Source organism: Chiloscyllium punctatum, chromosome 5 (genome assembly GCF_047496795.1).
Source record: "Chiloscyllium punctatum isolate Juve2018m chromosome 5, sChiPun1.3, whole genome shotgun sequence".
NCBI lineage: Eukaryota > Metazoa > Chordata > Chondrichthyes > Orectolobiformes > Hemiscylliidae > Chiloscyllium > Chiloscyllium punctatum.
The window spans coordinates 79,000,862-79,028,089 of NC_092743.1; the positions used below are offsets into that span (position 1 = coordinate 79,000,862).

At 40.7% G+C, this 27,228-nt stretch overlaps 1 protein-coding gene across 7 annotated transcripts in view; it reads right to left on the reverse strand.

Annotated features, from left to right (window-relative positions):
* rims2a (regulating synaptic membrane exocytosis 2a) overlaps positions 1-27,228 on the reverse strand; it is a 1,169,411-nt gene that overhangs the window by 446,124 nt on the left and 696,059 nt on the right. For 4 of the 7 annotated variants that reach the window (XM_072570612.1, XM_072570611.1, XM_072570619.1 and 1 more), the window contains 3 exons: positions 16,118-16,164; positions 10,676-10,788; positions 939-1,069 (listed from right to left, as the gene is read on the reverse strand). In XM_072570612.1, coding sequence (XP_072426713.1) covers positions 939-1,069; positions 10,676-10,788; positions 16,118-16,164 — 291 coding nt within the window. Of the gene's footprint in view, positions 1-938; positions 1,070-6,902; positions 6,951-10,675; positions 10,789-16,117; positions 16,165-27,228 lie in introns of all 7 variants that reach the window. The other 3 variants (XM_072570618.1, XM_072570609.1, XM_072570610.1) reach the window with 1 other exon arrangement.

Below are 27,228 nucleotides of genomic sequence, written 5' to 3' on the forward strand. Positions count from 1 at the left end.
TTTGTCACACAGTGAGTGCTTTGGGTCTGCCATGCATTGCCTGAGAGTGCAATGGAAGCAGGTTCAATTTGAGCCTTCAAAAGGATATTAGGCTTATCTGAAAAGAAAGAATATGCAGTCTTATAAGAGAAAGTCAGAGTGCTGGATTCATGATTCTTAGCTTTATCATTGAATCAATTCCAATTTGTCATAATCTAACATGTACAGCCACTAAACAGCAGAGCCTGAGTTGAAAGAGGGTCTTACTAAGACATTTTATGATTGTTTCATAGACCCGAGCTCATTTGTAGACATACTATTGATCAGCATATTCTGTTTGCTCATTGTCCAAAATTCAGTAGGAGAAAAATACATCCCCATAGCATTTTGCTATAGTATATTTGTAAGAATTCATTTCACACTTATTTACTGTATACTTTAATTATCATTACCATTTGCATTTAGTAATCAAAATGATACAATCTGACTTCTTCCTTTTGAATAGCATTTTCAGCAAATTCTGCCATGTGAAGTTAGCACTACTGTTCATTTAACATTTATATTTGTTTCATGATGGCAGGAAATGTATCCAGATCTTAAATACAACAAGATGTTTCTGTCAATTATGTTCTTTCAGTTGATGCAGAATGCATTTTGGTGTAAATCGTCAGTTTTTAATAACAATTAACTTCTCCAAACGTTCACCTTGAATAAGTTATCAAAAGGCAGTTAAGGAAGTAAGTGTATAAATCTTCAAACCAAATAAAGTTCAGTAAGAGTAGAAGCAGGCCAGCTGCCAGAATAAGAATTCAGAAAAGCCCAAATTTAGATTACGAAAAGCAAAGTATGAGATTAAACAGAAAAATCAGGTCAAGTTCTCAAAAAAGCAAAACGGCAGTCAGGAAGCAAATATTTTACATGAACAATCCCCATGTGCAAGGGCAGTTAAACAACTCTACCTTCGGTCAGGAAGGAAGTAGATTTTCACATAGGGGTTTCTTGGCCTTCCTTCTTCCCTGAAAGGAAGATCTTTCGCTCCCAATATTGTAACTATAAGCTGGTGGCCAACTTTGTCGTACCAGAGTTTGATCTGTTGGAAGACCATAACATCATGTTATAATTGCTCTTGTTAATATTTATCTGATTGCATTGTTTTAAAGGTTGCTAGATATTCTCAAAATTCCTTCACAATATGAAATCATAGGTCATTTCAGTTCATCTACAAAAATTACATTAAATCTAAGATAGTCATAACTGATGTACATGGGAAGTGCAACTAAAGTGGTATTATTATTTTGTTTCATCATATAAAGGATTCCATCTGAGGATGGAATGAATCTCGGTATTTCATGCAAGATCCAAAGAGAGACATTATTCTTGCAGATAATAATTCTAATAACTACTAATAAAGGTATTTGGCAAAACGACATTATACTTTCAATTACACAAAATAAACTTCTTTTCCAGTGGTTATGATGTGGAGGATAGGTTTCACTGATTTGATAAGAGACCAGGTCTAAAGGATAACAATAAACATAATCAGTATGATAGCATAGCTCCATGGAAATGATCAAAAATGAGACATAAAGTTATAGAAATTAGACAATGATATTTATTCCTTTTCATTGTTTCAAGAAGTAAAACAAGCTAGAGACCGGAGACTAATCTGTAGTTCACTGCATTTGTAATGCATTTGATGAGCTTAATAATTGTATCATGAAAATTTGAAATCAAGAAATCTTTTCAAAATTGCACAATCTGCTTCACCCTCTCAACATCATATTCCTTCTGGCTCTCCTTTGCTTATGCTTTCTGTGTTTTTCCTTCAGATCTATCTTTGTACCTCACTGTAATTCTATTTTTAAGTTCTCTTTTTCTTTCCCTTTCTCCTGCATCTCAAAGAACTAGTTTCTGTTTTTGATGTGCTTTCTCTGCTATTACTGTTTTTTCTACAGATCTTACCAATTTTCTTTATTTCAGAACCATTTTATTGGCTTTTATCTAGTCCTGTTCTCTTATTTAATTTCTCAGTTTCAATTGTTCTCTCATTCTCTCCCATTATTCTAAATATTATCCTTCTCCATCATTCACTAAGTGTTCCTTCCTTGCATTACATGTCACTTTTCCACTTACTCATTCTTTCCATTTATGACTGTTTCACTCAGTGGACTTAATTTTAACCTGCTGTTAAATGAGCAATAACAGCCTCATAAAAGGAAGGTAACCCCATTAATCTCTAATGAGGCAGGTAACATCATTTTCAAACGTACGTACTATCAGGCAGCACCCAATCTGTGAATGGTTAGGGTGATGTTAACTGGCTCACGATGAGAAGTCAGAAGTGCAACTGGGTCATGGCAGTGATTTGTGGTGAAGCTGGAAGGAGACGTAAGCTGAAAAAGGTTAGACGGGTCAATGAGGCCTTTATGTGGTGATTAATGGCTTAATGAGGGATCTCAATTTGGTCCAAAAGCAAATGAGCTGCCCACATACCTCCCCAAATGATGTGAAATGTCAATGGGAAGTAGGCACCGGCACTGTCACCTGTGGGCATTGTGCCAAACTTTATACCCCGATCTACCTACAATTTCCACCCCAGGAGGAATGTAAAACTCTGCCCTTAATCCAAAGAGGAGCATGGATTGCAAATCATCAGAGAGTCTGTTATGCATGTTCTATCATGGATGATTAAGAAACTGAAAAGGCTAATCCCATGCAAATTTTCTATTATATTTGTGATGTCAGAATGCGCATGAGTGCTCTTGCAGCACTTCAAAATAAATAATCCAAGCTGTTGCAACCTGCTTCTTCCACAATATGGATTCTCATCCACTGTCAGGTTCCTCTTCTTTACTGAGAACAATCAATGCTGGACATCACAGTGTGTAAGACAGCATCCATGGAGAGACAGCAAGCCTATGATTCTAATCAAGATGACTCTTCATCAGAGCTGATGCGAAGTGTGGAAGGAAGAGCATTTATGCTATAGTTTGGAATGGGTGTTGTGAGGGTTGTGGGTGTAGGGTGCTACTAGAGAAAAGATGTTCATAGTTCAGATAAAGTGATCAGAAAGTGAAAATGGTAGAACAACGCTGAACAATTCCTGATGAAGGGCTTATGCCTGAAACGTTGACTCTCCTTCTCCTCAGATGCTACATGACCTGCTGTGCTTCTACACCACCACTGAACTCCAGCATCTTGCAGTCCTCACTTTCTCCCAGAACAATGGTGTGCCTCCTTACAGACTTCAAAGGGCATGGGGGAGGGGAGAGAGGACATGATAACAGAATGTAACAAGCTAAAAGAAAGGGAAGAAATAGTGCATAATTTGAAGGTGTTGATATCAATATTAAGTCCAGAAGGCTGTGAAGTGTCTAGTCTGAAAATGAAATGTTTCTCCAGTTTGCACTGGAACACTGCAGCATACCGAGGACAGACATGTGGGCATGCTAGCAAGATGCTGTGTTAAAATGACTAGCTATGGGAAGGTCGGGGTCATGCCTGCGCACAGACTAGAGGCGTTTTGCAAAGCAGTCACCTAGTCTGCATTTTGTTTCTCCAATATATAGTCGGCCACATTAGGTCCAGTGAATACAATACTCAAGATTGGAGGAGGTACAGTTGAAGTGCTATTCCACCTGGAAAGAGTCTTTAGGCCCTTGGATGGTGAGCAGGGAGGAGGTGAAGTGGCAGGTGTTGCATCTTCTGTTGTTGCATGGGAAGGTGCCATGGGAAAGGGGGATTAGTTTTGGTGGTTGTGGAATGGACTTGAGTGGCGTGGAGGAACAAACCCTATGAAATAAGGGGAAAGATGTGTTCGAGAGTGATGTTCTGCTGGAGTCATCTGAAATGGCATGGGGTGTGACAAGCAGTAGTGAAAGTAGCTCTGGGAGTCAGTGGCTTTGTAGTGTTGGCAGTGGACAGTTTATTCCCCAAAATGGAGACAGAGAGGTCAAGGAAAGGAAGGAAAGTGTCAGAAAGCGATGATACGAAAGTTATAGAGGTGTGTAAATTGGAAGCAAAATGAACAAAGTTTTCAAGGTCCTGGCAGGAGGATGAAGCAGCATCAAAGCAGTCGTTGACATACTGAGAGAAAAAAAGAGTTGTGGGAGGGGGCAGTGCAAACTGGAACAAGGATCATTCCACATACTCCATAAAGAGACAGGCATGACTGGGACCATCTGGATGCTCATATGCTCATAGCCACTCCTTTGATTTGGCACAAGTGAGATGAACTAAAGGAAAAATTGTTCAGTGACAGAACCAGATGGAGGAGCGTGGTGCTCGATAGGGATTGTTCAGGTCTCTGGTCGAGGAAGAAGCTGAGAACTCTCAGACCATCCTGGTTCCCCTTCTGCTTCCTGGAATTGCTACAAATTAATAGGAGTCATTCCAGTAAATTGCATTCAAATCCATAGATGATGCCTCAAAGCATGAAGACCCAGTGCTAATGAGTTAGTAAAATTTATTCTGTTTCTCTGTTTTAGATAGAGAGGATAGTTTGGGGTTTTGCCTATGGGTCACTCAAAACTCAAGAGCAACTCAATTCATACTCTTTCATCACTCACTGCTTCCATTCCAAACTTTCTCACTCATCTTCATTTTTTCACTTGAGATTGGTGTATCCACTCAATCTTTTCAGCTGGAATTTTTCTCATTCACTCCTATTCCAGAAAGTCTCTCTCAATCATTCAGTTCTACATATTCAGTCCTAAAAATTCAATATCAAAGGAAATGTGTTTGAACAATGATGCAAACTACAGATATAGCTGAGCATTGAATGAATGCACAATTCCTCAAACATGCAACAAAGCAAAGAAGCAGCCTGCCATTTTGCAAATAAAGGTTTGGTAAATATATTTAAAGTTTAATGATCTATAGGGAGGCAGAGATGGAATCTAATCTTAAGCTTTAATATGCCAGCAAACAAATTGTACCTAAGTACAAACCTTACCCCAGCTATAGTTCAATCAGAAACTCTTTCACAATCAAAAGTACAATATGATCTTGGTATTTATTTCTTTACATAAGATCAAAAGTTGGGATTTCTCTCCAGACACAGGTGGGAACAGATTTACTCTGATTTTGCAGTGATCAATCGCACTTTTTTTTCAAACTGCTAACTTTCCTTTACTGAAGAAAATACATTTACTGAAAATAATTTGGGTTTTTTTAAACATAAAGTTTTTCACTTTTCAGTAGGCAGTTTCTTTGCCATGAGCATACAGCTCACACATTACAAGTCAAAACATATTGCAGCAAAAGTGTTCCCATTAGTGGTGCTTTGCCCAACTGAGAACAAGACACAAAAGAATGGAGATATTTGTAACATGCCAGAGCAAGAGTAGATGGAGATCAAGCCATATCTCTGACAATACAAATATGAAAGTAACATCCAATCTGACTTTATCCAAATTTTGTGTGCAATTGGAAATAATTCATTGCTCAACATACTTCTGTCTGGTTAAATGATTAAATGTTCAGGTGTTATACGAATTGTGTTTTTTTCACTTTTGAAGACAATTAGAATAGCAAGTATTGTTTTTCTGTAATGACATATTTTACAATACAGTGCACACTTCAGCTGGCCTAGAATATTGTGCTCAACTCTGAACATATGTAGAAGCTTTGGAGAGTTTGCAGAAAATATTTGGGGAGTGGTTCCAGGGATGAGAGTTCAGCTACGTTGTTTGATTTTAAAAACTGGAGTTGGTCTCCTTGGAGGACAGATGGTTGACAGAAGATTTATAGATGTATTCAAAATCATGAGGTTTCTGGACAGACTAGATGGGAGAAACTGTCTCCGTTGGCAGAAGCGTTGAGAACCAGGAAACATAGATTTAAGGTGATTGACAGATGAATGAAGAGTGACTTAACGAAAAACTATTTTTTGCAATGAGTCGTAAGGGTTTGGAAGACACCAACTGAAAGTGAGAGTCAGATTAAATCACTTGCAAAACTGTATTGGATAAACATTTGATGAAAACAAAATGCAAGGGAAAGAGCAAGAAAATTGTTGTCAGCTCAGACATGAGAAGGAGAATGGAGTCCCTTCTTTGTTGTACTTGGTCTATGATTCTGTGAAGATATACAGAAGGGGATACTGCAAAGTGTTTCTTGGAAGAAGATCTAAAATAAACAGGTGAAATTTGCTCATAGGTCTTTTATAATGGAAAACCTAAAAAAAAATTAAACATGTACCTCAACATGGAATAGAAGTGCAACAATATATTTAAGATGTAAAGGAGCCTGCCATTCAACTGTTTTCAGGTCCAGAAGTCCATCTCTTGGACTTCTGGGTTTCAGTTTGGAGGTATTCCTCAGTCAGTGAGCTGAATAGAGCATCATATCAAAGGAATAGATGCCATCACAGGAGAGGGAATATGGAAAGGACAACTAATATCATTCACAAATCACACAACCTTTAGACAAACTGGGATGCACAAATGATCACCGCTGCAGAGTTTTATAGTTCAACCGTCCCAACTGTATGGCTATAAGCAGACTATAAACAGAGAAATAATTTTTAAAATCCTGACTTCTTAGGAACATAGTTTTTTATAAGTTCCTGTAGAAGAGAGATCACCACAAACTTTGTTACAATATTCTTTAAAGCAACGATAGACAATATCTGTTTGTATAGGTATCATTTGTTTGCCAATGGTCAATTGAAGAATCTAATGTAAATTGGAAAATGCAGCTCACTGTTCTTTAAAACAGTGTAATGGCAATGTGAATGAGTATTGTTTCTAAAAACATGCACAACTTCATTTAATATTGTTGAGATGTTTGGAGGTTATAAAATATGCATAAAGATGCTATAAAATACAAAGGAAAGAGGGAGAGCAGACAGCAAATAAAATCATTGCCATTGATTTAGTTCTCTGCATTTTCCAAATGATAATATTATACAGTGCCTTTACCTGAACCCTAGGAACAAAAGGCGCTGTTCTTCTACTAAGACTTTGGCTCTGGTAAGCAAAATTAAACAACAAAGAAAATAAATAAAACCAAACTTAAAAAAAATGACGTCCATTTTCAGATACTTAGAGAGTGCTTTAAAATGAAAACGAGACACAAATATAGCAGCAAATGTTTTACCATATCTCCCTTGATTCCCCTCTTTGTTAAACAAAAAAGTGAAATTGCAATTGTGAAAATACAAACTTTTTTGAACTCATATTTGCAATACGTTTCATTGATGGGTCAACAAACTGACTCTTAAAGAATCCACCTTGATTTTGATATTGCTCAGTCAATTCTGGAGGCCTAGATTTCAGGAGCATTCTGACATTCTGCAGTTGCATTGTTTCATTCAAAAAGAGACTCTGCATGTTGCAATATATGACACATTGTTTTGACAGTTTTGAGTTTTTTAAAATCACACATTGTTACTTTTCATGGAAACATTTAACATTCTCAGTCTTGATCACAGCCTTACACACAAATCTTTTCTTTCATTTCGTTCTATTGACTTTTCCTCTGACAAAGCCAAATACCCAAAATAAATCAGCAGCAAAAGTCCTGTAAATTAGATATGAAAGAGGTTACAATATCAATTCAGAGGATGGCTAGAAATGCAATATTAAACGTACAAAGAGGAAGCAGAAGCACTAGCATTTACAGTACATGGAGGAAGGCACATCCAATCAAATAGTAATATTACTCTGCATAGGATATTAACAAATAATCCAGACATTTTAAGCCTGAGAATTTAGGAAAATCTAAATGCATAGTGAAGCACTTAGAAACACGTTCCAGTTTAATCAGTTGTTACATATTCAGCAATTTTCTCCATACAGCATTGCACTAGACATAAAATGGCTGATTCAGCTGGATATATAAGCAAACTCAAGTGTCCTATTTAAAACTTTTACATGGAAGTAGGTCACTGTTGTATTTCCTTGTAAAGTTTTGCCTCTCCATCACTCAGCCTCACAAACACATGCACTTGCTGAATCAGTCCACTTATTTAAAAAAAAAAGCAAAGAAGTGTACTGGCACAGCTGCTTGCTAATCTAATGGAAAGTTCCCTATGAAGAAGAAAGTTAGTTCCACAAAACCAAAGAAACAGCAGTCAAATCTCTCTATCTCACACTCACTTTTAGTTACATCAAGAAGAGAAGCACACTCCAAAAACAAACAAGCATAGATCACAAAAATGGAGCCACAAAATTAAATAACAAATTAATAAGAATATACCGTAGTGTCGGACAGCATCAGCCAATGCTTTTGCCACACGCTGATTTGGCTACAGACTAATATCAAGTTAATGATGTGCAGTTTTAGAGCCAAATAATATTGAGTTTTATTAAAATTGTAGCACTGTCTATGGAAGGTAAAACCATAGTCCCAGTGGACCACAGGCCTGCACTCTCATGAAGAGAGAGAGAGGACTAGTGGCGAGTTTAAACTGAGGGTCACCATGTTGCGGGAGAGGGGTGAGTTTGAGGTGGTGAGACCTTCATGGTGACCTCGGCTAGGACTGAACTTGTATATTGACATCACACAATATCGCAAACTAGCTGTCCAGACAACTGAGTCGACTGATCCCGCAGCATGTTTGAATATAAGTGCCATTCACTTGGCTGCTGCGTTCATCAATGTCTTAACTGAGGAAGGAAGAATCAATCATATATCGACCTGAAGGGTCTTTTGCATAAAGAAGTTAAGTAGTCTGTCAATAGTTACTTTACTTGATTCCTGCCACTCTGGGTGTCTTTGAATGATAATACATTTAGATCTGTGGGACCTCTCTGCCAAGCATTGTAAACAAAAGGCTAACCATCGGAAGGTTTATGTTCTGACTTCTCTCAAATTTTCTTAGAAATCTAGTGACATAGTTTACACTAACAAGAGAATTTTACTTTGTTTAGTTGATAGCGAGCTGTTTTCTCAGAATAGTCGAAGTGCATGAACAATGGACAGTATTCGAAGCCCACAAATGCAGGAAGGATTGTGCGATTTTTGGCAAGCTGTGTCAGTGCCACAATATCCAAATATATTCACAATGGATCTATTGAAATGAGCGATTCAAAGGTAAGGGCATGACTGGCAAATGAGAGATCACAGGATATTCGCCATAAGCCAAATTCCTATTAAATGTCTAGATGCTACGTTTAGAAGTAGCATGTGAGAAATGTAAGCAAAGCAAGAATCAGAGCTCAGTAGCAATACATAAAAGCTTGTTGAATTTTCTCCCTTTCCAAATTTCTGAATATATTAAGTTTGAGGAAGTGGAGAGTTTTCTTTTGAAGACATGCTATTATTCAACAGATCAAAGCACATTGTGCTCAGAAACAGGACATTTCAAATGTGTATAAATTCGCTATTCAACAAGTGCTGGATTACAAAATCCATTTGATGTTGACTCCTGGAGCTGACCGTGTAGTATCTTCATTTCTGACCTAAAACCTCTTTTCAAAATATTGCCTATGATCATATTAGGATTGCATATTTTTATATTTATTTTCCACCATATGGTGAGTGATGAACCATGATACATTTGTTACACAACACCAGGTTATAGTCCAACAGGTTTAATTGGAAGCACACTAGCTTTCGGAGAATCGCTCCTTCATCAGGTGGTAGAAATATCTATTAGCCATCTAGCTTTGTAAGGAATAGCTGGGCTTCCTCTTGATTATAGATGCACCCAATTCAGTGTCTGATCCAAGCATATTAAACAAGAAACTATTGACTAGCTCTTGACAGTCCGGCTTGCTTGCCTGGCTAACACTCCACTACCACCTGATAAAGGAGCGACATTCCGAAAGCTAGTGCTTCCAATTAAATCTGTTGGACTATAATCTGGTATTGTGTGATCTTTAACTTTGTACACCCCAGTCCAACACTGGCATCTCCAAATCATAATACATTTGGAAAGCATCAAAATCTTGGTATGATTAATAGCATCTTGACTAGCACTGAACTCGGGATATCTACTGGATTTTTGACATTTATAGGAAATGGGCAGAACTCATCAAATACAGCGATGAAGTTGCACAGTTTCTACAATTTCATAGTTTGCTTTGTGGTCACCTTTACACCCATCGAAACAAAGCTAATGTCATTGGTGGTCGACATGAGACCAGAGATTCCTTAACTCAATGTATCAATACACAGAATGAGGCCAAGCATACCAGCCATTCATTGGGCATAAGAAGATCTAACTGGTTCGGTGGAAGTGTTGAGGGGATGGAGTGTAAGGTGAACACCAAAGATATACCAATAGTGGTGCTTGCAACCTTCTGTTAAATCTGATCTCAGTATAATCAATACTGGAGGGAGCAAAACTAGAGGACTATTTGACCATGGATGAAGCCAAAGGAAAAGTTTGTAAGAAGAAGTCTTTGCTGGATGAAACATCTGATCTTTTGCTGCTTATTACCATGAACTAGGACGCTTGGTCACTAATGACACCAAAATAACTCAAAAGGGCTTTATATATGTTTCCAAGCTTAAATCAAAAGCATTTTTTGTAAAAAGAAACTGTCCTTGGAATCTGAACGACACTCAGTTCCTGACCTTGAAACTTTACCAAACATTGTAATTTCACCAATCCCACTCAACATAAGGTATCATATTGTGCGTGTAGGAATTAACATCTATGACTGCTAAATTTGAATCATTAATCTGAGATAATTAATATAAGAAAATACAATATATGATTATAATGTATGTAGTGTTTACATACTGAAAGCTGTCCAGGCAGGAATTGTGGAGCATCACGCAACATTCCAGGACTCATGGGGGACGTGACAGAAATGGAGGTGCGTTCCATCTTCTGAGACTCAAATGAGCTAGAACCTGTGTTTTGAAGTGGTGTTTGTTAATTGTTCTACATGTAATTAATAAGAAGGGAATGCACATTTAACAGTTGTAATAAATTTGAAAGAGAATTTTAAACAAAAACACAGAAATGAAGGAAATTACTAACATTAAAATGATAATGAAAACCTAACCTTGCACCTGCTCAAAACCAGAAAGGGAGACTATTGATACTGAGAAGATGATGCTCGAACATAGTGATGTGACTTAGCTCACTATATTCTGTCTCTGGAAGTGGAAGTAAATGGACTGAAAATAATCATTCTTCAATATAGAAATGTTCTGAAGACAGAAGATGAGTATATGATTGATGAATATGATGGATGAAAGACTGCAAATGCCCAATTCATCGTTAACGATTTTTGAATTCTTTAATAAATGTGCCCCAATGTTCATATAAATCAACTGCATTGCTTTGCTGTGACCAAAATACTTTGCAGTTTTCAATTTCTGTTATTTGCGCTTGGTCATGTGTGTCGGAAGAACGAAAGACAAATACAGGAGAGAAGATTTAACTTAAAGGAGGGATTGTCCAAATAAGTGAAAAGGAATGTTCTGGAAAGAAAAACTGAACTCATGTTTTATTAAGCAGGAGTTTTTAGGTGCTAGTTATGTTTTGTCAACAAATGATTCACGTTTATTGAATACATCTCAAATTTTGAGTTTCTGATTTTCTGATTAAAATAGCCATTAGTTTAATTGGCTAATCTGCTTCTTCAGTATGTGTTGGCAAGTCTTCTATATTCAATATCACTCCTTGTTAACTGTGGCAAGTATCATAGTATGCATTAATTATGGTCAATGCATATTATTTTCACCATGCAGTCTTACAGAGCGCAGCATTATTCTTACTGACTGTGACTATTGAGGGTTAACATCAGTCTGTAGTCTTAAGGGGTAAGAATGAATTTTGGGTCTTGGTTTCTTCATAAAGTTAAATTATGACCTTAACTGTCAGAACACAATGCTCAGACATGTCCCTCAGATGTAGGGATGTTTGATGGACACGGTAAAAATCTTTTTCACCATTGAGATGGTTGCATAAATGCTAGTAGGCAATACAGATATTGAATAAACCAAATACTTTCTAATCAAACTGCAGAAGTTGAATTCTATAAAATACCATAACAGGGTTGGAACTCCATAAAATTAAGTGCTCCATGTTTCGTTCAAGCCAACAGAGAAGACCCAAAAAAACTGTTTCTGTCAGACTGTAGAAGTTGTCTGGATTGCAAGGATTTTGAAGACAATGATTGATGATGTCATTTACAGAAATTTACAGTAAAGGAGGAGGCCATTCCGCTCATTATGTTCACAGAGGGCAATAAAGATCTGACTACACTAATCCTATTATCTAGTTTTTTGCCAACAGCCCTGGAAACTATGACAATCCAATGAATATTTAAAATTCTGAAACATTATGAGAGTTTATGACTCAACCTATGTTCAAGCAGTGAGTTCCAGATTCCCACAACCCTGAGTGAAAATTTTGAGAGTCAACTCTCCTCTTAGCCTTCGACCTTTTAACTTAAATATTTGTCTCCTGGCTTCTGACCTTCCCGCTAATGGAAAGTGTGCTTTCCTATGCAACCTATATTTGAATAACCTCCTTGGCTCTTAATCTATGCCTTAGCAATTAAAGGCAACCTTAGGGTTTGGGGCCTCGCCTTGGATCTCAGAGGTTGAGACTATTAGAACCTAGAGCAGCAGTGATTATGATGAGTAACTTTTTTGTTTGACTGACATTGGACTTCAAGATAGAGTCATAGAGATGTACAGCATGGAAACAGACCCTTCGGTCCAACACGTTCATGCCGACCAGATATGCCAACCCAATCTAGTCCCACCTGCCAGCACATGGCCCATATCCCTCCAACCCCTTCCTATTCATTTACCCAACCAAATGTTAAATGTTGCAATTGTACCAGCATCCACCACTTCCTCTGGCAGCTCATTTCACACACGTACCACACTCTGTGTGAAAACGTTGTCCCGTTGGTCTCTTTTATATCTTTTCCCTCTCACCCGAAATGTATGCCCTCTAGTTCTGGACTCCTTGACCCCAGGGAAAAGACTTTGTCTATTTATCCTATCCATGCCCATCATAATTTTGTAAACCTCTATAAGGTTACCCCTCAGCCTCCAAAGCTCGAGGGAAAACAGCTCTAGTCTGTTCTGCCTCTCCCTATAGCTCAAATACTCCAACCCTGGCAACATCTTTGTAAATCTTCTCTGAACCCTTTGAAGTTTCACAACATCTTTCCAATGGGAAGGAGACCAGAATTGCACACAATATTACAACAGTGGCCTAACCAATGACCTGTACAGCCACAACATGACCTCCCAACTCCTTTACTCAATACTCTGACCAATAAAGGAAAGCATACCAAACACCTTCTTCACTATCCTATCTACGTGCGACTCCACTTTCAAGGAGCTATGAACCTGCACTCCAAGGTCTCTTTGTTCAGCAACACTCTCTAGGACCTTATCATTAAGTGTATAAGTCCTGCTAAGATTTGCTTTCCTAAAATGCAGCACCTCGCATTTATCTGAATTAAACTCCATCTGCCACTTCTCAGCCCATTGGCCCATCTGGTCCAGATCCTGTTGCAATCTGAGGTAACCCTCTTCATTGTCCACTACACCTCCAACTTTGGTGTCATCTGCAAACTTACTAACTGTACCTCTTATGCTCGCATCCAAATCATTTACATAAACGACAAAAAGTAAAGGACCCAGCACCGATCCTTGTAGCACTCCACTGGTCACAGGCCTCCAGTCTGAAAAACAACCCTCCACCACCACCCTCTGTCTTCTACCTTTGAGCCAGTTCTGTATCCAAATTGCTAGTTCTCCCTGTATTCCGTGAGATCTAACCTTGCTAAATCAGTCTCCCATGGGGAACCTTGTTGAACCCATTGAAGTCCATATACATCACATCTACCGCTCTGCCCTCATCAATCCTCTTTGTTACTTCCTCAAAAAACTCAATCAAGTTTGTGAGACATGATTTCCCATGCACAAAGCCATGTTGACTATCCCTAATCAGTCCTTGCCTTCCAAATACACATACATCCTGTCCCTCAGGATTCTCTCCTACAACTTGCCCACCACCACCGTCAGGCTCACTGGTCTAAAGTTCCCTGGCTTGTCCTTACCACCCTTCTTAAACAGTGGCACCACATTAGCCAACCTCCAGTCTTCCGGCACCTTACCTGTGACTATTGATGATACAAATATCTCAGCAAGAGGCCCAGCAATCACTTCTCTAGCTTCCCACAGAGTTCTCGGGTACACCTGATCAGGTCCTGGGGATTTATCCACCTTTACCCATTTCAAGACATCCAGCACTTCCTCCTCTATAATATGGACATTTTGCAAGATGTCATCATCTATTTCCCTACATCTGCCTCCAATTCCCTACCTGCGAACATCTGCCTCCAATCAGCTTTCGAAAGTTCTTGCCTAATACCGTCAAAATTGGCCTTTCTCCAATTTAGAACTTCTACTTTTAGATCTGGTCTATCCATTTTCATCATTATTTTAAATCTAATGGAATTATGGTCGTTGGCCCCAAAGTGCTCCCCCACTGACACCTCAGTCACCTGCCCTGCCTTATTTCCCAAGAGTAGGTCAAGTTTTGTACCTTCTCTAGTCGGTACATCCACATACTGAATCAGAAAATTGTCTTGTACGCATTTAACAAGTTCCTCTCCATCTAAACCCTTAACACTATAGGAGTCCCAGTCTATGTTTGGAAAGTTAAAATCCCCTACCATTACCACCCTATTATTCTTACAGATCGCTGAAATCTCCTTACAAGTTTGCTTCTCAATTTCTCTCTGACTGTTAGGGGGTCTATAACACAATCCCAATAAGGTTATCATCCGTGTCTTATTCCTCAGTTCCACCCAAATAACTTCCCTGGATGTATTTCCAGGAATATCCTCCCTCAGCACAGCTATCCCTTATCAAAAATGCCCCCCCCGCCATCCTCTCTTGCCTCCCTTTCTATCCTTCCTGTAGCATTTGCGTCCTGGAACACTAACCTCCAATTCTGTCCATTCCTGAGACATGTTTCTGTAATTGCTACAATATCCCAGTCCCATGTTCCTAACTATGCCCTGAGTTTGTCTGCCTTCCCTGATAGGCCCCTTGCATTAAAATAAATGCAGTTTAATTTATTAGTCCTACCTTGTCCCTGCCTGCCCTGACTGTTTGATTCACCTCCATTGTCAACTGTGCCAGTGTCAGATTGATCTCTTTCCTCACTATTTCCCTGCGACCCACTTCCACCCCCCCTCCCCCAACCTTACTACTTTAAATCCTCCCGAGCAGCTCTAGCCAAATTTCCCTGCCAGTATATTAGTCCTCTTCCAATTTAGGTGCAATTCGTTCTTCTTATACAGGTCACTTCTACCCCAAAAGAGATTCCGATAATCTAAAATGTGAATCCTTTTCCCATACACCAGCTCCTCAGCCATGCATTCATCTGCTCTATCCTCCGATTCCTCCCTCATTAGCTCGTAGCACTGGGAGTAATCCAGATATTACTACTCTCGAGCACCTTATTTTTTAAATTTCTGCCTAACTCTCTGTAATCTTCCTTCAGAATCTCAACCTTTTCCCTTCCTATGACTTGGTACAGGATCAAGATACACCTCAGATCATGTCAGGAGCTATTAGAAGGTCCTAATGTATACTAAGCTACATACTTGCACTTGGAGAAGTCTTAATGTTTGTTTCAAGCTAAAATAATGGACATTTCTTGGTCGTACTCTCCACTATTTCGCAAGTGGGACTCTTTGACACACGCTTGCTGATCACTAGGAGGCTGTGCAATGCCTCAGAAATGTATTGCATTTCACACAATGCAACTTCTACAGTTTGATTAGAAAGTACTGGCTTCTAATTGCCTGTTTATTCATTATCTGTACTGCCGATGAGCATTCGCGTAATCATCTCAATGGTGAAAAAGATTTTAATCAAATCCAAACATCTCTATCATGGACGAAGATGTACACGTATTACATACTGACAGTAAAGATAATAAAATAATTACAGGATATCTCTTGAAATATCTTGAAACTGGTCATGACAGCAGAGAAAGCTGAAATTACTTTCACTTCATGCCTATAATGAATATTGACTTCTCTCTTTTGGGACTGAAGACAAGGTAGAATTTTGCAGTCATGTGCAATCTTGTATCACTATCAACTTGGACTTTTACATTCAGTGGTGATTTTATTACTTTGCTAAAAGAAGCAAATTCTACTTGAAATGAAGAGAAAGAAATCATGCTTACTTGACTCCAGCTGTCCATGTGTGCTGTCTGGTATCCGTGGAATATCCCTTTAGAAAAGACAAACAAAAAGAAGTAAACATTTAATAGCTATATGAGTGCTGCTCTGCATGAGCAAAGAGATGCCACACTGTACAGGAGAATCTCATAACTAGTTCATACTTCAATGAAATCATTCTCCTGTAAAAATTGGCAAAAGATGCAACATACACATTTGTTTTGAAATTGAGGCAACAGGTATTAATATATGACTTGCATTTAATAATTAATAAGCGAGTATTTTATATGAATGTGAACCACAGTACCATCCGTTAAATCATAGAAACGTTACAGCACAGGTGGAGGCCATTCAGCAAACTATGTCTGCACCAGCCAGAAAAAGAAAAGTAAGGTGCTCATGCTAATCTCACCGTCCAGCACCTGGTCCTTGTAGGTTTACAGCGCTGGAGCAGATCCCTGGGAATTCAGTTGTGCACTCACCACGACCTTCATCTATTAAAATCAGTGCATGGGAAATTGTGGATAGTGTGCCAAAATAATCCTGTGTGTGTTCTCAATCGGTGACATTGCAAACTTGTTTGCAAAATTTCTTCATTAACAGACTGTATTCTTCACATATAGTTTTCTCACACTAACGATTTTGAAACACTGCATCTGAAAGCAATTTCAGTGAGAATTCAGTGAACAACATGGTGATAAGTGCATCAAAACTCTCCTTTGCGTGGAGATTTCCTTGAATGCTTCCAAATTGATTGCTGCAAGTAATACTTGGAGTTGGAGAAGGTCCAAGAATAGGGTAACTTCTCAGATTTAGTGTGGATGTGCTGTCATGAGAATAACAACATATGAAAAAATTTAACTTTGTATAAATTACAAATAAGCACTCACTTTAAAGACTGTAAGGTCAAAATCTTTGCCTTTTCTGCCCTTATTGTAGCATGGAAATAGTAGTAGGTTGAATATCTGGTATTTTGCTGTGTCTTTTTAACTCAGTCCTGATATTAACATCTGTTTCCAGGTTTTCCCTGCAGAGATTGCTAGATTGATGATGTCTTGCATCTATCAGAGGATGTCTGGGGACCACAGTGGAGATCCAAATGAATCCATTGAAGAGGACAGAGCAAGAATGAGGATGGATGCATAATACTGGAAGCGCACTCAAGTTCTCCAGTGCTTCCCTTTTGATCATGCAACTGGCTGCAAGTACACAAATAAAACTTACTTCAGCAGATGAGGAGGCCAGCTTCTTAAATAACACAAACATGGAGGAAGTGGATGCCATTCCACATCTTCAACATTTTCTTATGCAGCACTTCTCAGGTCAACATTCCTCACAGTTCCACATGTTCCTCTCTCTCAATGTATCTTCACCTCTCTGTCTGAGTAGCTACTGAACCTAATACCACCTCAAATCCATTATTCACAATCACAAATATTTTAAATCCACTTTGCTTACACAATCCATTGCACAGAACTTCAATGTGAGTGAGAGATCTGGGAACTGTCCTCCAATAGTACGAACATTGAATGCTGAGGATGAGCTTAAAAATGTGTTGCTGGAAAGGCGCAGCAGGTCAAGCAGCATCAAAGGAGAAGGAGAATCGACGTTTCGGGCATAAGCCCTTCTTCAGGAATGAGGAGGGTGTACCAAGCAGGCTAAGATAAAAGGTAGGAAGGAGGGACTTGGGGGAGGGAATGCGGTAGGTGGCAGGAGGTTAAGGTGAGGGTGATAGGCCAGAGAGGGTGTGGGGGCGGAGAGGTTGGGAAGAAGATTGCTGGTCAAGAAGGCGGTACTGAGTCTGAGGGTTGGGACTGAGAAAAGGTGTGGGTAGGGGAAATGAGGAAGCTGGAGAAATCTGCATTCATCCCTTGTGGTTGGAGGATTCCTAGGCGGAAGATGAGTTGCTCTTCCTCCAGGCGTCATGTTGCCAGGGTCTGGCGATGGAGGAGGCCAAGGACCTGCATGTCCTTGGTGGAGTGGGAGGCGGAGTTAAAGTGTTCAGCCACGGGGCGGTTGGGTTTGTTGGTGCGGGTGTCCCAGAAGTTTTCTCTGAAACATTCTGCAGGTAGGCGGCCTGTCTCCCCAATGTATAGGGCCACATCGGGTGCAGTGGATGCAGTAAATGTTGTGTGTGGAGGTGCAGGTGAATTTCTGATGGATATTGAAGGATCCCTTGGGGCCTTGGAGGGAAGTGAGGGGGGAGTTGTGGGCGCAAGTTTTGCACTTTTTGTGATTGCAGGGGAAGGTGCCAGGAGTGAAGGTTGGGTTGGTGAGGGGTGTGGAACTGACAAGGGAGTGGTCATTCTGGAATGCTGATAGGGGTGGGGAGGGAAATATATCCTTGGTGGTGGGGTCCGTTTGGAGGTGGCGAAAATGACTAAGGATGATCCGATGTATCTGGAGGTTGGTGGGGTGGTAGGTGAGGACTAGTGGGGTTCTGTCCTGGTGGCGATTGGAGGGTTGGGGTTCAAGGGCGGAGGAGCGGGAAGTGGAGGAGATGCGTTGGAGGGCCCCAGCATCTGCAGTCCTCACTTTCTCCATGCTGAGGATGAGGCAACCATGGACATGGCATGAATTCTGGCCACTGGTTGGAGTTAGAGGTGGTGGCTCTCTGAGATAATCTGGTGAAAGAATTCATAACACTCTGACATGATGCAAAGTAAATGCTGATGCTAATTCACAGTCACCAAGAACTGAAAGATGATTGTTTGCATAATGTCAACTTTGAACTCTTTCCCAAAATAATTCAAGTCTTTTCTTTCTCACAAGTTCTTCAAATCAAAGCAGAAGCTAGAGATGGAGTAAAACCCAAAAGAAAAACATGTGCTTATAAAGCATCTTTCATGACCCCAGAACATCCTAAAGTGGACTACAGACAACAAAGTAGCTTTGAAGTGCAGTCACTGTTCTAATTCAGGAAACACAGAAGCCTATTTGTGTGCAACTCAGACAAGCAGCAAAGTGTAAGATAATCTGTTTTTATCATTTTAATCGATAGCTGACTATTGGCGAGGACATCTGGGATAGCACTCCTGCTCTTCTTCAAACTACTACTCTTGGGTTCATATACATCCACCTAAGAGTTTGGGCCTCAATTTAATAAATCACCTGAAGTAATGCACTGTTGTGGAGGGTCAGCCTCAACTTTTGTACTCTAGTTGCTAAAATAGAACAAATGTGTTTACATATTCTAACGAAGCACTATCTCATGAGTCCTGCTCAACATTCATGCCTTGGACCGTTCAGGCAAGTATCTGAGGTGTCAAATGGTAAGCTGTACAGTGAACCGAAGCCTATGTTGACAACAAACACAGAAGAGAAGAGTATCAATGGACATGTTCTACACACTTGAGGTTCTGCTTAGCTGGACCCAAATACTGTGTTTTGGGATCTTTCATCAAAGTAATGGAAATAATGTGAAACTCTGTCACCATTTTGGACAGAAGGTTGGTGAGTACTTTTGGGGTACTATATACAGTTCTGGCCACCATGCTATGGAATGGATATTATTAAATTGGAGAGGGTTCAGAAAAGATTTACCAGGATTTAGCTGGGACTGGACCGTTTGAGTTATAGGGAGCGGCTGGATTGGCTGAAACTATTTTCACTGGCACAAAGGGGTTCAGGAATGACCTTATTGAGGTTAATAAAATCATGGGGGGCTTAGATAAGATGAATAGCAAAGGTCTTTTCTTTAAGGTGGGGGAATTCAAAACTAGGGGGCATATGTCTAAGGTGAGATGAGAAAGATTTAAAAGGGATCTAAGGAACCAATCTTTGTGGGTCATATGTGGAATGAACTGCCAGAGGAAGTAGTAGATGCAGGTACTGCTACAACATTAAAAATTCATTTGGACAGGTACACAAATAAGAAAGGTTTCAAGTGTTATGTGTCAAATACAGGCAAGTGAAAGTAGTTTAGTTTGAGAAACTTGGTCCACATGCACAAGTTGGACCAAAGAGTCAATTTCCATGCTGGATGAGTCTGACTATGACTCCAGTACACTCCATAAATCAGAGATCAGAAAAGTCTGCCTGCAGCATAAACATCTTGATGCCGCAGATCTTTGTCTTGATTCCCACCCCCGTGGAGAATGAGGCCACTTGCATTGAGCCATTGAGCATCAGACGGCAGGCAATAGAGCATGCATAGCCCCAAAGGATTACACATGTAATCTGTGTTTGTTCAAAGAGGATAAAGAGATCTTGGAGTGCAGGTTCATACCTCTTTGAAAGTGGAGTTGCAGGTAGATAGGATAGTGCAGAAGGCGTTTGGTATGCTTTCCTTTATTGGTCAGAGTATTGAGTACAGGAGTTAGGAGGTCATGTTGCGGCTATACAGGTCATTGGTTAGGCCACTGTTGGAATATTACATGTAATTCTGGGCTCCTTTCTATCGGAAAGATGTTGCTGCCCTTTAAAGGGTTCAGAAACGATTTACAAGGGTGCTGCCAGGGTTGGAGGATTTCAGCTATAAGGAGAGGCTAAACAGACTGGGGCTGTTGTCCCTGGAGTGTCGGAGGCCGAGGGGTGACCTAATAGATGTTTACAAAATTATTACAAGAATGGATAGGATAAATAGACAAAGTCTTTTCCCTGGGGCTGGGGAGTCCAGAACTAGAGGGCATAGGTTTAGGGTGAGAGGGGAAAGATATAAAAGAGATCTAAGGATCAACTTTTTCACACAGAGGGTGGTACATGTACAGAATGAACTGCCAGAGGAAGTGATGAAGGCTAGTACAATTGCAACATTTAAGAGGCATTTGGATGGGTATATGAATAGGAAGGGTTTGGAGGGGTACGGGCCTTATGCTGATAGGTGTGACTAGATTGGGTTGGGATATCTGGTTGGGATGGGCATGTTGGACCGAAGGGTCTGTTTCCATGCTGTACACCTCTATGACTCTAAATCCTTGATGAGAAGCAAAGATCTCTCTAGCTCTTGACTAGCAAGGATGTGCAGGTGGCCATGGGATGGAAGAGGGAGAAAATGAAGTAGGGGATTGTACTCAAGGTACACTCACTCTCATCTTATGACCTCCCTTAATGTCCCTCAATCTGCACCCCACATGCTTCCTCCTGCCATGATCATTGAATCTGTCCTTGCAGACATGAAGTCTGAGGCAATTTTGCCTCCATAAGTACCAATTCCAAAAGATGACCTCCATGAGTATCTCATCTGTCTCAGCAGGAAAATGGGTAACTTGCCTATGCACAGTTGAAAAAAAAATCAAATCAACTACAAAGTTGAAGGTCTGGAAATGGGAGTGGTGTTGGGGTGGAGGGGTGAGGGTGAGTCTATTGATCTGAGTAGAGCGTAGTGTGGTGATGGTGGCATAGCCATTCTATTTATGTGGCAAGTCCAGTTGAGTTTCTCGTCAGTGGAAACCTCCAGGATATTGATAGTGCAGTATTCAATGATGGTAACACTACTGAATGCCAAGGAGCAATGGTTAGATTGTCTCTTATTGGAGATGGGATTGCCTGGCATTTGCGACATCCAAATGTTATTTGCTACATGTCTTTGCATTTTAATGGAAACCACTTTAGTATCTGAGGACTCCTAAACATTGTACAGTTATTTATGAACATCTCCACTTCTGAGCTTATGATGGAAAGAAGGGGAAGATGAAGCAACTGAAGATGGTTGGGCGCAGGACACTAGCTTGAAGAATCTTGCAGAGATGTCCTGGAGCTGAAATGATGACTAACCACTGACAGCCACAACAATATTCCTATGTGCCAGGTATGACTCTAACCAGCAGACAGTTTGCCTCCTGACTCCCACTGATTCCATTAATCACAGGGCTTTCTTCATGCCACACTTAGTCGAATTTGGCCTTGACGTCAATGACTCTAACTCTTACATATCCTCTGGAATTCTTTTATCCATTTTTGAACCAGACTGGAATGAATTCAAGTGACTGTTCCTGTCCGAATCCAATCTTAGCATCACTAAGTAAGTTATTGCTGCACTGGTGCTGCATGAGAGCACTGCTAACGATACCTTCCATCGCTTTACTGATGATTGACAGTAGACCGATCAGACGATTTTTGGCCAGGTTGCATTTGTCTTTTTTATTTATAGAGGACATACCTGAGCAATTTTCTAGATTATGGGGCAGATGCCAGTTTTGTAACTATACTGGAATAGCTTGGCTAGTGAAGCAAGTTCTAGAGCACAAGTCTTCAGTACTATTCCCAGAATGTTGTCAGGGCTCACAACCTTTGCAGCATCTAGTGCCTCCAACCGTTTGTTGATATCACATGAAATGAATCAAGTTGGCTGAAGACTGGCATCTGTGATACTGCGGTCCTTTGGAGGAGGCTGAGATAAATCATCCACTTGGCACTTCTGGCTGAAGCTTGTTGCAAATACTTCAGCCTGATCTTTTGCTCCGAGTGAATTAAAATGGTGCATTCCCGAGCAGCATCTCCAAAAAGCCGTGTAAACCTGTTTAAACACGTTAGTCCAAGGCAACTTCTAAATTCAAATGTAAGTGAGCTTTCTGAAAGTTATGTTGCACTTGCAGTTTTCCAATGTTACAAAAGGCTCCGCATTCAATGTTACTGGGACTGTAGGATCTTTTCCAGTACCTCATGTGGTTCAGTATCACATGTTGTTTTACAATGTTTCTATGAAGTGTCTCAAAGCCAAATGTAATGTCTCCCATCCATCCTCCTCCTCTAACCAAAACAAAATTGGGCACTGGATTGGTAAGATAACTGATGTATTTAATTCTTTATCTTTCAACGGTATCTTTGGGAACTTAGAATGGCTTTTAGGACAGCTGAATGTTCCTCCTGCAGAATGTGGGAAGTAAGGGTCACCACTAGTGTCCCTGCTGACTTCCTCTGCAGGAAGTGCACCCAACTCCAGCTACTTGAAAACTGGAACTGGAGCTGGAGCTGGATGAACTTTGGATCATTTGGGAGGCGGAGGATATTATTGAGAGGATTAACAGGGATGAAGTCACACCTCAGGTACATGAAAAAGGCAGATGAGTTACAGTCAGGGGACAGAAAGGGAACCGGCAGACAGTGCAGAGATTCCCTGTGGCCATTCTCCTCAACAACAAGTATACCATTTTGGATACTGGTCATGGTGATGGTGGTGGTGGTCGGGGGTGGTGGTGGTCGGGTGGGTGGAGAACTTACCGAGGTGAGCAATGGGACACAGGTTTCTGGCCTGGATTTGGTCCCTATTACTCAGAAGGGAAGTGGGGCAAAGAGCAGAGCATTAGTCACTGGGGACTCCATAGTTAGAGGGACAGATAGGAGTTTCTGTGGAAAAGAGAGAGACTCATGGTTGGCATGTTGCGTCCCAGGTGCCAGGGTCCATGATGTCTCGATTGTGTCTTCAGGATCCTTGAGGGGGAGGGGGAGGGGGAGCAGCCCCAAGTCATGGTCCACATAGGCACCAATGACATGGTTGGAAAAGAGATGGGATTTAAAGAGGAAATTCAGGGAACTATGTTTTTTCTAGCACTAAGCTGTCACCATAGTTATTATCTCTGGTTTGTTGCCTATGCCAAATGCTAGCGAGGCGAGGAATAGGAAGAGAGAGGAGTTGGACACATGGCTACAGGGATGGTGCAAGAGGGAGGGTTTCGGATACCTGGATAATTGGGGCTTGTTGTGGAGTAGGTGGAACCTCTGCAAACATGATGATCCACACCTGAATCAGAGGGTACCAATATCCTAGGGGCGAAATTTACTAATGCTTTTCGGGAGGGTTTAAACTATTTCAGCGGGGATGGGAACCTAAATTGTAGTTCAAGTGTAGAGGACATTGAGAATAGTGAAGTCAGAAATAAGGTTTCAAGGTCGCAAGAGTTCGCGGCCAGCAGGAAGGTGGTTTGAAGTGTGTCTACTTCAATGCCAGGAGCATCTGGAATAAGGTGGGTGAACTTGCAGCGTGGGTTGGTACCTGAGATTTCGATGCTGTGGCCATTTCAGAGACATGGGTAGATCAGGGACAGGAATGGTTGTTGCAGGTTCTGGGATTTAGATGTTTCAGTAAGAACAGAGAAGATGGTAAAATAAGGAGGTGTGCAGAAGTTTTAGTCAAAAACAGTATTACAGCGGCAGAAAGAACCTTTGAGGATTCGCCTACTGAGGTAGTATGGGGTCAGGTTAGAAACAGGAAAGGAGAGGTCACCCTTTTGGGTGTTTCTACAGGCCTCTGAATAGTTCCAGAGATGTCAAGGAAAGGATACCAAAGATAATTCTGGATAGGAGCGAGAGTAACAGGGTAGTTGTTATGGGAGACTTTAACTTTCCAAATATTGACTGGAAATACTACAGTTCCAGTACTTTAGATGGGTCAGTTTTTGTTCAATATATGCAAAATGCTTTCCTGACACAGTATGCAGACAGGCCAACAAGCGGTAGGCCACATTGGATTTGGTACTGGGGAATGAACCCAGCCAGGTTTTAGATTTGGAGGTAGGTGAGCAATTTGGTTCCTGTCACACTACAGGTGACCCCACTGCACTACACACACTCACAGATAGACACTCCTATTGACACACACACACACACACACACACACACACACACACACACACACACACACACACACACACACACACACACCTACAGACCCTCTCTCTCATACACAAGCTCTTTCTCATATGCTTACACATACATTCCCACACTCACACACACACAAGCACCCTCTCTCACACTTTTCTCCCTTTACATTCACACTCACACACACTCAAACACCCCTCCAACTCACACGCACACATATATATAAGTTTGTGGGGTGAATTTGTACTTGCAGAATTACATTTTATTTTGCTCAAAAACTGCATGAATCCATTTAAGATTCTGTAGATCTGTTTTTTAGATTAGAATCAGTCTGAACATCATAGCACAGACAGTCTCACACAGGGCACCGCACACCTTCAAGGCATTATCTGGGCCGACATGTCACCAAAAAGTTCACTTGAGTTGTAATTTTAAAAAAGTTCTGTGATTTACATATGAAAGAACTGAAACCAACATGGTCATTCTCAAAGATGAGAGACTTAACAAACAATCCAGGTCTACTTTCAGATACATCACAGTGTAAACTTTTGCTATAAATTCTGTGTTTTACGATCTTGTACTCACAACTAACTGATGAAGGAGCAGCGCTCTGAAAGCTAGTGTTTCCAAATAAACCTGCTGGACCGTAATCTGGTGTTGTGTGATTTTTAACTCTGTACACCCCAGTCCAACACCGGCATCTCCTAATCAAGAATATCCCTAGCCTTTCTAGGCTCTCCACACTACCAAACTCCTTTGTCTTTGGCATTTCTGGCTGGCACTTGTATTCTTCTCCCACGCCAGGGAAAAGTAGAGGGGTCATAAATACCAGAATCAGGTCCCACCTCATGACTCTATGTGGCAACTTGCATCTTAACATGTCAACATTATTTGCAATAATCTTTACTTGAACACACATGCATTGCGACACCATGAACTTTGCCTCTCTGCATTTCTTCATAATGTAAATCTGACCCAGAAAAAGATTTTCCAAGTTCAGATTTTCAGTTCAGAGAGGGAGATCGTGCAGAAGGGTGAAAATGAGAGTTATGACAGCCTCCCTTGGAAAGAGCATGGAGGCATGCACAGGGGCTGCTAGGTATGAAGTGACCAAGGCCAAAGGGCACTCTATACTCGAGCACTTTGTGGAAAAAAAATTTAAAAATATAAAATCAAGTCTTCATCCCTCAGATCCTCTCACCCTCCAACATCTTTGCCATTTAGTGTCCTCATGGTTCAAGTTCCCAATGGCAACTTATGATGGCCACCCACTGCAAGACTGTGTAGCCCACATGCCATCTCATGCAAATACATAGCCTCCTCCCACTGCACTACGATTTTGCATTCTCCATGCCAACAATTGGCCACGCTAAATTGCCCGTAGTGTTAGGAAAGGGGTAGATGTAGATGTAGAGGTATGGGTGGGTTACGCTTCGGCGGGGCGGTGTGGACTTGTTGGGCCGAAGGGCCTGTTTCCACACTGTAAGTAATCTAATCTAATCTAATCTTCAAATACCCTCTATTGACACACTTCCAAAAACACAGTGAGATCAAATTATGCACTTATATGCCTCTTGATTAATTCTCTATTAAAAAAAACTTTCATTGATAAAATACCACTCACCACTAACTTCCTTCAAATACTAGATCGCATATTAAAAAAAATTTTTATTGCCTAACTTCAAAGATTTGGAGATGTCAATCAAACCATAAACTGACAGGTAGGCCACAGTGATAACAATAGGTTGTAAATTCAATCATGAAGCACTAATCCTGTAATGATAGTCATAGATTCATAGAGATGTACAGCATGGAAACAGACCCTTCGGTCCAACACATCCATCCCAACCAGATATCCCAACCCAATCTAGTCCCACCTGCCAGCACACGGCCTATACCCCTCCAAACCCTTCCTATTCATATAACCATCTAAATGTCTCTTAAATATTGCAATTGTACCAGCCTCCACCACATCCTTTGGTAGCTCATTCCATACATGCACCACCCTCTGTGTGAAAATGTTGTCCGTTAGGTCTCTTTTATATCTTTCCCCTCTCATCCTAAACCTATGCCCTCTAGTTCTGGACTCCCTGACCCCAGGGAAAAGACTTTGTCTATTTATCCCATCCATGCCCCTCATGATTTTGTAAACCTCCATAAGGTCACCTCTTAACCTCTAATGCTCCAGGGAAAACAGCCCCAACCTGTTGAGCCTCTCCCTATACCTCAAATCCTCCAACCTTGACAACATCTTTGGAAATCTTTTCTGAACCCGTTCAAGTTTCACAACATCTTTCCGACAGGAAGGAGATTAGAATTGCTTGCAGTATTCCAACACTGGCCTAACCAATGTCCTGCACAGCCACACTCATCAGAGGAAAACTGCAGACCTAGCTCTTTTTAAACACTACATGTGTTTCAAGGGTAGGAAATTAAAATGCCATGACATTTGCCACTTTCAACAAGCTTTGTCATTTTTTTACATATATCTACTTTTAACAAGCTTGAAAGATACCTGACCCCTCCCAAGCACACTGTATCTCTCCCAGAACCCTATCTAAAAGGTTACTTCATATCT